This window comes from Saimiri boliviensis, chromosome 8, assembly GCF_048565385.1.
Source record: "Saimiri boliviensis isolate mSaiBol1 chromosome 8, mSaiBol1.pri, whole genome shotgun sequence".
NCBI lineage: Eukaryota > Metazoa > Chordata > Mammalia > Primates > Cebidae > Saimiri > Saimiri boliviensis.
In genome coordinates this window covers 123,668,701-123,680,757 of record NC_133456.1, presented here as the reverse complement: position 1 = coordinate 123,680,757, position 12,057 = coordinate 123,668,701, and the positions used below count along the sequence as shown (strand labels likewise).

General features: G+C 38.1%; 1 protein-coding gene across 24 annotated transcripts in view; it reads right to left on the bottom strand.

The window, feature by feature from the left end:
- Window positions 1-613: 613 nt before the first annotated feature.
- Window positions 614-12,057, bottom strand: part of ZEB1 (zinc finger E-box binding homeobox 1) — a 197,153-nt gene continuing 185,709 nt past the window's right edge. For all 24 annotated transcript variants that reach the window (XM_074405237.1, XM_039478647.2, XM_039478648.2 and 21 more), the window contains 3 exons: window positions 8,843-10,653; window positions 6,628-6,808; window positions 614-3,743 (listed from right to left, as the gene is read on the bottom strand). In XM_074405237.1, coding sequence (XP_074261338.1) covers window positions 3,151-3,743; window positions 6,628-6,808; window positions 8,843-10,653 — 2,585 coding nt within the window. In that variant the 3' untranslated portion in view covers window positions 614-3,150. The remainder of the gene's footprint in view (window positions 3,744-6,627; window positions 6,809-8,842; window positions 10,654-12,057) is intronic.

Sequence of the window (12,057 nt, the reverse complement as noted above, 5' to 3'; positions counted from 1 at the left end):
AAAGCATAGATTTTGGAGTCAAATAGGCCTATGTTCATATACTCATTCTGGTACTTAAGATACATGTGTTTATGGGCACACGGTCTTTATTTCTATTTTTTTATGAGGCTTTTGTGAACATCTTGATAGTTGTGATGAAATATCTGTGCATGCCATGAATAAATACAAATGACCCTGCTATTATTTTTCTTATGTGATATGAGGGAATACTGGGAAGGGTCCACATACATTTTCCTTCTGAAAAGTTCTGGTAATGCCTAAATTCCTTTATTAGCCATTTATCCATTCATATCAAGCACTGCCCTCATTGAGCTTTATATTATAGTGTGGCTACCTCCTAAGAAGAGTTTGTTATTCTTAGTTCCTCATCCTTTTCAGTGAATCTGTTTACTGATAGCTGCTCTCAGTGACAAGAGGAAGAACCTAGGAATGTGGGGTCCTAGAAAGGGAAGTAAATTCTACACAAGGAAAGGCGACTAGAATGGTCCTTTCACTCCTATTGGAGGTAGTCATGTCCACAAGCCAGCAGTATCTGTGCCATATACCATGAGGTTAAGCACCAGAAAGACACCTAGAAATACACTCTCAAAAAAATCAAAATAGTAAGGCAATGGAAAAAGAAGGCATAATTTATTATGTCTATTATGACTAATGTTTAATAAGACATAAGAAAATCATCAAATTATTAGAATCATTTAACATATATATTCTGGAATTAGAAGCAAAAAAAGTAGTGAGAACACAGCTGAGCGCCATGAACATGCAAATTGTATTTTCATTTGAGTATCTGTTGTCCCAACTTGGGCCAGGCACCCTGTTAGGGAGTGAGGAATGTGAGAGTGACGGTGACAAACATGGTCCCTGTTCCTAGTGGGGAAGGAATATAAATAATAATAGTATCAGAGGTGTGATGACAGAGTGAGGAGCTGTGAGAGTCAGAAAGGCATCTAAAACCAGGCTTCCCGGAAATGACCTGAAGCATGAGATGTTGAGGATTAAGGATTTCAGAAAGCAGCAGCAACCTGTGGACAGGCCTTTGTCAACTCTGACCTCTCCAAAAACATTTAGCCACAAGAAAATCCACAATTTAGTGGAGGATGTTGAAAACATTGAGTGTTACCCAAATTCAGCTCAAGATGAATCAAATGCAGGATGATGGTTTACCCCATTTCAGAGTTTTCCAAAGAAAATACTGATAATGATGTAAAGAATGACAGCAGTTCAGGCTTGTTGATGCATTTTATTGTGAGATGGGGGGAGTCTGGTAAAAAACTAGAAAATGACCATGGTGTAACAAGGAACTTAAAAATGAAGAGTCAGATCTGTAACTTACATACATGAATACAGGAACAAATTGGCACAAAATGTTAAACATTGTTCCCAACACTGTTTATAGAAGGTAATCCTAATTTGGCTTACTAAGGAAATGAGAGTTTTATGGTTAGGCTAATCTCTTAATAAAACTGCAGAGTATCATGCTATTAGTCACACAGTGAATTTCAAAATTTAAGTTTTATATTAAAAACTGGGTAAAGGTAAAATGACTTGATTGTAGTTGTAAAACTAATACATTCCCATTTCAGTTCTGTTCTACAGTCCAAGGCAAGTATAAATGTTAACGTAACACTGTTAAATCAAATCTCAATGCAGGAGAACCAATTGCATCTCTACTTTAAATCTTATCAACTTTCCAAATTTTCATACTAAAATATATTATTGTATTAATACAAACTACAGTATTATACACTACACTGTGTAATAAATAAAGAAATATAAAAATAAGACACATAAATATAAAAGTTTTCTAAAACTAAAAGTACATATGTCAGTAAGAAGGATATTAATACTGCCAGGTTTGAAGACATACAGTACAAAAATGTTGCACAGATCTATAAACTAAAAGAAATAAAATAATACTGATAGGTAAAAATCAGCTAATGTTGTTAATAAATTGGGTCCATAATAACTAACATTTGGAAACAGTTATGAGCCAAATAACAATGGCATGTCCATGTTTGAAATGCAAGTACATGGAAAAAGCAGATTAGAAAATTTCCCTTTCGTTTCTGTAGAGAAATTCTGAAAGTCAATTAATGTAAAATCAATACCGAGGAACTGAAAGATGAAATGTCCCAGTGTTTCAGTTTCTCTGACAGAGTCAGTGGTTTTAAGTTTTATTTGGGAATTTTGACACAACAAACAAATCAGCAAATGCTAGTTATTGTAGGCCACACATTGGATGAAGGCAGGTTACAGCCTTGAAAATACTGATAAATGGCACTTACAGCACACAGGTCTTGCTTAAGGCCAAAGGAGATACAAAGCTTCATGTCATATCCTTCATATTTGTTATCACATACTCAAACACAATCACAAACACTGATTCTGATGATTTTGCTGTCCTTACCAGATTAACATTGTTAGTCCCTGCAATCAGAACTCAATGGCAATCTTTTGAACTCCACTTTAAACCACGAGTAAGAAACTTCAGTTCTTCTATCAGCTGCTTTCTTAAGGCTAACAATACACTTTAAATGATAATACGCTCCACTAAGACATCTAAATATTAGAAATTACTACCTTCTAGATTTAATTTATAAAAGGTAGTTAGCACGGGTTGGAACTACATTATACTTCTTTGTGAAGGGAATTTTGTAGTGCAGAAGTTCTCACATTTTAAAAAACATAATAAAATACTGAAGCGGATTTAGCATATGTTTACCAATAAAAAATTATAAAATTTCTCCCAATTGTACAGCTTAAGAATAAACCAACATATGAGTGATAATTAATACTGATAAAATAAAACAATGCCAGATGCATATCTAATTAATCAGCTTCCTTTAACCTCTTATATCATTGCTCTCTGAGTCATTAAGGTTTTCTAATCTGCTTCATGTTACAAACTTGTTCCTAACTTTGAAAACTGCATGAAAAATTACTAGGTCTGAGGTTCAGGCACACCCGGATTTATTTTTTTTGTGTGTGTGTGTTTTTTTTTTTTTGTATTTTGTATTTTTTTAGTTTTTACTTTACACAGTAGTGAACAGGAATCACAGCATAGAGGTTACTGTGTTTCCATTAAAAGCAAGGATAATATAGAACAAACTTCATTACCAATTAGAATTTATTTTCCTCCTAGAAAAACGATTAGGCTTCATTTGTCTTTTCTTCAGACACGTGCTCACTACTCTCGCTCACTTTCTGTCCTAAGCTGCTTGCTTGACTTTCAGCCCTGTCACCCTTCATCAGACCTTCCGTTTTTGCTGCTTCTCCCTCATTCTCTGCCTCTTCTACTTCTTCTTCCACTTCTTCCTCCTCCTCCTCCTCTTCCTCATCCGCTTGTGGTTTTTCACATTCTTTTTCTTCCTGCAATTCTTCCATCTCTTTCTCCTCCTCCTCCTCCTCCTCTTTTTCACTGTCTTCATCCTCTTCCCTTGTCAAACTCTCTCTCTCGTCCGAGTCGCCCTGCGAGGGAGACGCCCTGGCACCCACATGCTCATTCGAGAGGATTTCGGGCCCCGCCTCTTCCTGCTCTGTGCTGTCACGTTCTTCCGCTTCTCTCTTGCAGTAGGAATAGCGATGATTCATGTGTTGAGAATAAGACCCAGAGTGTGAGAAGCGCTTTCCACATTTGTCACATTGATAGGGCTTTTCTCCAGAATGTAATCGCATGTGTTCAATCAAATGATGTTTGTGTTTAAATGCCTTTTTACAGATTCCACACTCATGAGGTCTTTTACCTGCAAAATAAGAATATAGCTATGAAAGAAAATGGTGGTATTCAGCAAATAAAATCCTTATATGGTTTTGGGGGTACTTCAGGTTGTAGAAAGGGGAGGGTTATTAGTTTCATTTTCAAAACACTTCCAGGTCCCAAGCTGTTTGTAATATAATACTGCAATTTGTTTTGTCCTTTATATTAAAAAATGTAGTGCTCTACACTCCACTGTGCAGATGATTAGGTCAATGGGAACCACATGAGTTCGAAATGCCAAAAATACAAGCATCATGACAGTGAGGTGGAAAATGGGCCAAGTGCAGCTGGGAGGAGATGCCTGGCAGTGCGTGAGCACAGTGAGGGCAGACAGGGACAGCCATGCTGCCCACCTTGTGTTCTTCATTATCACCACCAGTGGGACCCCCGCCCCACACTTTTTTTTGAGATGGAATTTTGCTGTTTCACCCATGCTGGAGTGCAGTGGTGCGAGCTTGGCTCACTGCAACTTCCACCTTACGGTTTCAAGTGATTCTCCTGCCTAAGCCTCCTGAGCCTCCTGAGCAGCTGGGATTACAGACGCCTGCCACTATGCCCAGCTGATTTTTGGATTTTTAGTACAGACAGGGTTTCACCATGTTGGCCAGGCTGGTGTCTAAGTCCTGACCTTGTGATCTGCCCCCCTCAGCCTCCCAAAGTACTGGGATTACAGGTGTGAGCCACCGTGCCTGGCCAAGGACCCTTTTGAGTCATTTGTTTTCCTAGTCACAAGCTCTGCCTGATGAAATTTTGGTGCTTACTATATACTTTTTATATATGGTAAAACTCATAAATACAGAGTGTATATACTGGGCTTCTTTAGAAAACCACAAGCCATTGCAGAATCTCAGATATTTTTGCCCCCAAAGAAACAGAAACAAGTTTTGGCCCGTGAGGGCAATATTCACCTTCCTGAGAACACATGGGCCAGAGGAGTACTGCAGCCCGGACCTGAGAAGGGCCGTAACAACTGATCATAGTCAGGAATGATAATGTCCAACTTCAGAGCTAGCAAGCAGTTAACACTAACAGAAACAGGAATGATTTTTAATTTTAGAAATAGTGTAGCTTTTCATATATATTTTTCACTTTGATATTTGCTAATATTTAACCCTTGCCTAAAGAGGAAGGAGATTTTCTAACTGTTCTTAGATCTCTGAAAACCAGAGGACTGAGTTACAAGAAGCTGGTTCTGAGACATGTTGACTTTCTCTTATGTAATACTAGTTTTTAACTCCAAGAACCCTCCGAAGTGTCACTGTCTCTGAATCCACAGATTGAAGAAGGAAAAACAATTCTCTATATCTTTTCTCACAAGAGTAAAAAATACACTGAAACAGTTAAGAATATGAAAGATAAATATGGATACTGTAGACACAATGGCTGGTAGTGGGGGTAGGGAAGAGCTGGTAGAAGATTAAAGACCTCATGATGAACCCGGCCCCTTCTATGGCAACCCACGCTAGAGAGACACAGGAGTGTGCTAGAGCCAGTGTGTACTCACTGACAGAGTTTACTGCTAAATTTTCAGGAATTCCGCAAGCTGACATCACATTCAAGCTTGAAATCCACCCTGATGGTAGTATTTATGCCACAAAAAGCTGCAAACACCACAAATCAGGGCTTCCCCACCCTTCAGAGAACCAGGTGTTAAAATACCAGTAATCCACTGATGGAAGGGAGTTGGCAACTGTTTTCTGTAAAGGGTAGTGAGTCAAGGCTTTGCAGGCCAAATGGTCTCTATAGCAGCTTCTCAATTCTGCCACTGTAGCATGGCCTAAAAGCTGACATAGACAAAAATGTAAATGACTGGGCAATGCTGTCTTCCAACTGACTTTATTTAGGGATACTGACATTTGACTTTCACGTAATTTTCATCAGTCATAAATATTATTCTTTTCATCTTTTTCAATCATTTAAAAATGTAAAACAAAACCAAACCAAAAACTACCATTCTTACCTCATAGGCCTTTGAAAAACAGGGGGATGCTCACATTTGGCTGTAAGCCATAGTTTGCCATCCCTGAGTCAACCTAAGGAGGCATATTTTGTGGCAGAATTACAGGATCTTGGAATCATCTAGTCCAACCTCTTAGGCACAACTTCTTTCTTAAAACAAAAGATCTTGACTTGCCAGGACAGCCTGCTGTACTCTTAGGGAGCAGATTTTTCTTTTTCGAAGCCAGATCCTGTCTCCCTATGACTTTAGCCCACTGGTCTCATATTTTTTATTAATGGCTACTATGTATTATATTTTTATTAATATAGCATAACTTGCACTAAATGAATGTGGACAGAATAAATGCTGTGTCAGCTTAAAGGAATTAAGTTGTGAAAAAGACGAAGCAAAAACCCAAAAGAAAGGCACAGACCTTAAGTACTAGGTAGAAGTGGCCTGCCAGGTGAAAATGGCAGGATCAGAGAGTAAAATATAAAAAAATTAATTCTGGTCCAGGGTGGTGGTTCATGCCTGTAACCCCAGCACTTTGGGAGGCCAAGGTGGATAGATGGCTTCCGCTCATTAGTTCAAGGCCAGCCTGGGCAAAATGACAAAACCTGTCTATATAAAAATTGGCTGATGTGGTGGTATGTGCCTATAGTCCCTGCTACTCAGGAGGCTGAGGTGAAAGGATGGCTTGAGCCCAGGGGGTGCAGGTTGCAGTGAGCCAAAATTGAGATCACATGCCCCTGCACTCCAGCTTGGGTGACTAGAGCCAGACCTTGTTTCAATGCAAAAAAAAAGAAAATTAATTCTAAAACTTTAGTTTTTAATTTTGCATAATCCAGAATATCATATCATGGACACTTTTTAATATGTCATATCGACAATTTTTTAATATTTGCATAAAAGTTAACATTCACTGACATACCTGTGTGTTCATATTTATGTCTCAATAATGAACTACTCTTTTGGAATATCTTATCACACAAATCACAAGCATACATTCCATTTTCTGTCTTCCGCATTTTCTTTTTGGGTGGTGTAGAATCAGAGTCATTCTGATCCTCTACGTTTGATACTCCTTCTGAGCTAGTATCTTGTCTTTCATCCTAAAGGGAAAACGGTGTGAGAAAGTTTAATTTAACATTAAAAGATAAACAGAAGATATACATAAAAGCATGAGATAAAGAACTACTTTAACTTATACTTTCAAGGACTTGACCAAAGCGAGCACAGTGATCCTCACTGCACATGGGCTCCAAGGGTGGGGCCAGATCACAGGTGGAGGTAACAAAGACAAGAGTGAGGTTGGGGATAACAGTCAAAACTAGGCAAAGACCTAACACAGTCAAAGATAACACAGTCAAAACTGCAGTAAAGTCAAAACTACAGCTCAACTGGTACTGGAAGAAAGCAAGACAACCAAAAGAAAGCATGTAAAATATATAATAACAGAGTTTACCTGGTTTCATGTGAATCATTATGAGAAGTTTGCAGAAGGCTTTAACTTATTAGTTTGCTAATAATAATCACTCATTACTAACTGCATCAGTTGCCTTCATTTTTTCATTCTGGGTTTCACTAAGTAAAAGTTAACATTCTATTTTTAAAAACTGGTATTTCAATTGTATCCTCCAGAACTTTACGGTTCTTTAAGCTCCTTGACAAGAGAGGTGTGCTCTACTATTTTTCTAAGGAGCAAGATGGAAAAACAATGCAGAAGGGTCTATCTTTTTAAGAGGAATAACTGCTAGGTAAAATGAATCTTTAGAATTCCAGTGTGATAAAAAGAAACTCCAGGCAGTCTCATGGAGATAATTTTGGGCAGCAGGCTCTCATGTAGGCAGAATCACCCTGCAGGGAGCCTGTTGTGGAACTGGGTCCCCTAAGATCTTTCTCCTTATCTGGATTATTCCATGTCATTACCTCTAAACCCACAAATTTTCTAGAAGTTGAAGGTTTTTCACAACATTTCTTATGGCTTTATGAGGCAAGAGAGGTGCAGCAGTTTGTCCCTGTCATTTGTGAGTGGCCCTGATGCTGAAGTAACTTGATTCTACTGTCACTGCTACTTGATCTAGGCATATGGATATGTGATTACATGAAATGCTAAGGATGGCTCTTTTTTCTATTCAAAGGCATGCAAAGTGTTCCATACACTAAAAATTTAGAGGAATTCATTGATCATGTAAGACTTTTTTTCAAGAGTTACCACAATTCCAGGAAACCCAATCAGGAGCAATATTTAAGGGAAAACAAAAGCAGCAAATACACATTTGAGCAGGATACTGAAATTATTATAGCTGCACCTAGTTACAGCAAGTGTTTGCATAAAAGATAAACTCTGTCTCTAATATTCGTTTGATTCCATCAGAAATCAACGGAAAGAAATGGGAAAACATCAACATCAGTGACATGGAAAAAGACTAGCCAATGAGGCGTACAACAGCCCTATCCAAAACTATTATGGATTTTGGGGCAAGACCAGTTCAAGAGTTCCTCCTGGACAGAATAAACACTGTTCTGGTAAACACTAGTGACAGTTAAGGAGGAAAATGCATATGGAGGTTCACAGTCACATTTCCTCATATATATAATGACTGAACACTGTTTATGCACAGTTCATGAAACGATCAGTGAATTCATGAGATGCGTTCTTTGTATACTTAATTCCTGTTTATTTAATTAAAACCTTTTCTAAACAGATGTATTAGTATATAAAAGTGATAGATAAGTTTGCCTGGTATGAACCTGTGAATGAGAACATATTTTCACTTATTATTGACCATAATCAAGGCAGAAACTATTACTAATTTTAGGAATTTAGCTATAAAAACAGAAATCCAATTACTATTTCAATTTTTTTTTAACTTCTAACTTCAAACAGGTTGTTAGCTGAGACTTATAAATCATCTTTCACAGAATAATATTTCAGACTTTACACTGGTAACAGTACCTTGGATTAGCAAACAACCAACTGAAGACATCATGCCAGAAAAGTTAAAGCAAACACTGATCCTTTTAAAAAAATGAAAATCTGTAATAACCTAGTTGGCTCTACAGAACTGATACTTATTAGACAAAATTAACTGGAATTAGTCAAAAAGCATTTTACTAGCCAGGTTCAGGGTAGGGGTTTTTACCTGATTTCCATTTGGCTGGATCACTTTCAAGGGTGCTTCTTGGACTGCAGGGCTGACCGTAGTTGAGTATGTGTAAGCCACCTGGGGAATCAGAATCGTCTGCTTATTGGCAGCTAGTGCTCGTAAGCACGGAACACTGTTCTGGTCAGCAATGGCCACGATTGTGGGTAACTGGGTAGTGACTGCAGGTATAGCGATATTTATGGGATTGGCACTTGGTGGGATTACATTTACAACTGGTTCTGAGTCTGTAACACAACTGTCCTTTTGTGGCTCCTTTTTTGCGCAAGACAAGTTCAAGGGTTCTTCCTGGACAGAATAAACACTGTTCTGGTAAACACTAGTGATAGTTGACCTTTCTAATAATTCTCCCTGTTGCTTTGGTAGTGAAAGATCAAGAGGTTCTACTTGTGGCTCTTCTTGTGCACCCTCAGCTGTGTACAAGTAACCCTGTGTATTTCTGGATGAGGAAAGGTTTAGAGGTGATGGGGATGGTGTACTACTTCTGGAACCATTGACGGTTGATCCCACTGGTAAAACTGGGGAGTTAGTCATCTTTAAAGGACTTTGTAGATTTACTGTGCTGTCCTGGGGTTCATTTGCATTTGCAGATTGAGGCTGATCATTGTTCTTGGCAGGGATATTTACTTTGCCTGTTTCAGGAGAAGACGGTTCAGAAGACTGCACTGAAATCTGTCCAGCCTGCATCTTTTCAAACCACTTTTTTACTACATCCAGTGGTAGGTTTACTGAATCAGCAATTTTTGAGAGCTCTTCTGCACTTGGTTGTGCATTCAAAGCATAATATGCTTTTAGGAGAGACAAGAGGTTCTTTAAAGGTGGCTGACTGGGAGACAAATTGCCATCTCCAGTACCTGATGAAACAGAGGCCTCAGGCTTCTCAGCTTCTACTGCAGGGAGTGGAGGGGGCTGAGTAGGCTGCTTTAGGTCATAGTGCTTTAATTCTGGAAGTGCATTAATATCTCCTGGACAGTCATCACATAGAAGGCAAGTGCTATCATTCACCCCTGCTTCAAAGCTTTTGTCTTTCTCAGACTTAACGGTAAGATCTTCTGGTAACTTTTCACTTTTGCAACTGTTTGTAGGAACTGGAGTTTCTTTTTTTAAATTTTGAGGAACAACTTGAAGTTGGCTAGGCTGCTCAAGACTGTAGTTGATGATAATTTTGGTTGTTCCATCTTGATCAACCAAAGGAAGACTGATGGCTGAAATAACAGAATGGCCACCTTGTTGTATGGGTGAAGCATTGATTGTTTCTTGTTCTTTGGATGCAAGATTGGCTTGATTATTCTCCAACACTTGCCTTATTACATTACCATCTACTGCCACTTTAAGTACATTCTGAATATCACTTAAGTTGATACTTATGGGAGACACCAAACCAACTGTTGGCAGAACAACAGCTTGCACCACGCCCTGAGGAGAACTGGTTGCCTGTAATGGGCCACCACCACTGAAAACCCCATTTTGTAAAGGGGTTGAACAGTTGATTCCTGAAGCAACCACTATGGGTTTGAATTCATAATCCACAGGTTCAGTTTTAATTTGGTTAACAGAAAGTTGTTCTTGAAGGGGTTTATTCTCTATCTTTTGCCGTATCTGTGGTCGTGTAGGACTGCCTGGTGAGGCTGACAGAGACGGTGAAGAACACTGAGATGTCTTGAGTCCTGTTCTTGGTCGCCCATTCACAGGTATCAAGCTGATACATTTCTTACTACTTATGTGTGAGCTATAGGAACCAGAATGGGAAAAGCGTTTCTTGCAGTTTGGGCATTCATATGGCTTCTCTCCTAAACAACAAAAAAAGTTACATTCACTGAATTATTACATATAAATTTTTATGTATCCTCATTTCCCTAAAACAAGCAATATCAATTTTATAAAGGAGACTGCCATGCATGCTTGTGATAGACTTTGATTTAGAACCATCGTTTTAGTTTCAAAACCTATATAAATGTGACAAACACCAATAACTGAGTCTGAGGTGCATGTTCTGCTAACCAGTCATGGAATATTCTCAGCACATGTGTATAATATTTCTGCCAACCTTTATAACGTCAAATAATTCTCAAGTACCAAAAATAATTACGTTCTACTCTTTCAAGTATGTTTTTTTCTTATCCTGTTTCACCGACCTATATAGTTTTCTATATTTTACTCAACCATGTGTAGGAGAAATATTAAAGAAAAATAAGTAAAATGTCCCATATGACTTAACGATTATGACTATCTATCTTTGATTAATAAAAATTCCTGTACCCATAGGGCTTTCTTGAAAATACTTTTTCTCGAATGGGAGGGAAACTTTAAATGTAAGATATTCTATAAGCATTAGCTTATTAAACTGGAATGTATATATCCCCCAGGATAAACATTGTAGGGAGTATGCAAAGCACTTTGGAGTTTCAATTATAGTGACAGTGGGTATGATAAAACACTGTTTTTATATCAAAACGGATTATATGATAGAGAGAAACACAATGTTGTGCGACTTACTAGGAAAAGCCACACACTGTCAAAGTAGCTTTCTGCTTGTGGAGGCTTCCCTCAAGCTGCTTCCCAAGACTCTATGGGGTACAAGGCATTTATTCTCCTTGGCTGTTAAGGATACTTTGTTAGAAAATTTCGAAAGCACTGAGCTAAATGGAGTATTTTCCTACAAACCTAATTTTTCACTTGAGTTTTAAGTTATAGTTTACTAATTTATAATTTAAAGGTTATAGACTATAAGCTTCAGTAAGGCAGGAGCCTGTGAGGCTTGTTTGCCATTTATCCTTTGCACCTGTCGAAGCAAAGGTCATAAAGATGCTCATTAAACCTTTTTTGGATGAATGAATGGCTAATTATTGTATAATAAGATGTGATGACACTGATTTGTCTACTTAGTATCAAAATAAAGCTCTCCATCTCCTTTTCCAGTAATTAAAAGCAGTGAGGAAGTCACTTTAAGCCCTGCTAACAACTGCTTCAACAGTAACTTCAAGGCTATCACGTTTTAAAATGTGAGTTATATTTTCTCAGAAATAAAATTATTTGAAGAATATATATAAGAATTGGAAGCAATTTAAGAGATTTATTGTAGTATAGCCTCCTTTCAATAAAGAGTTCATTTCATGTCATCCTTGACACCAGCTAGTCTCTTGTTTGAGCTTCTTCAATAAAAGGGGAGTTATGACCTGCTGTAAAACCCCGCA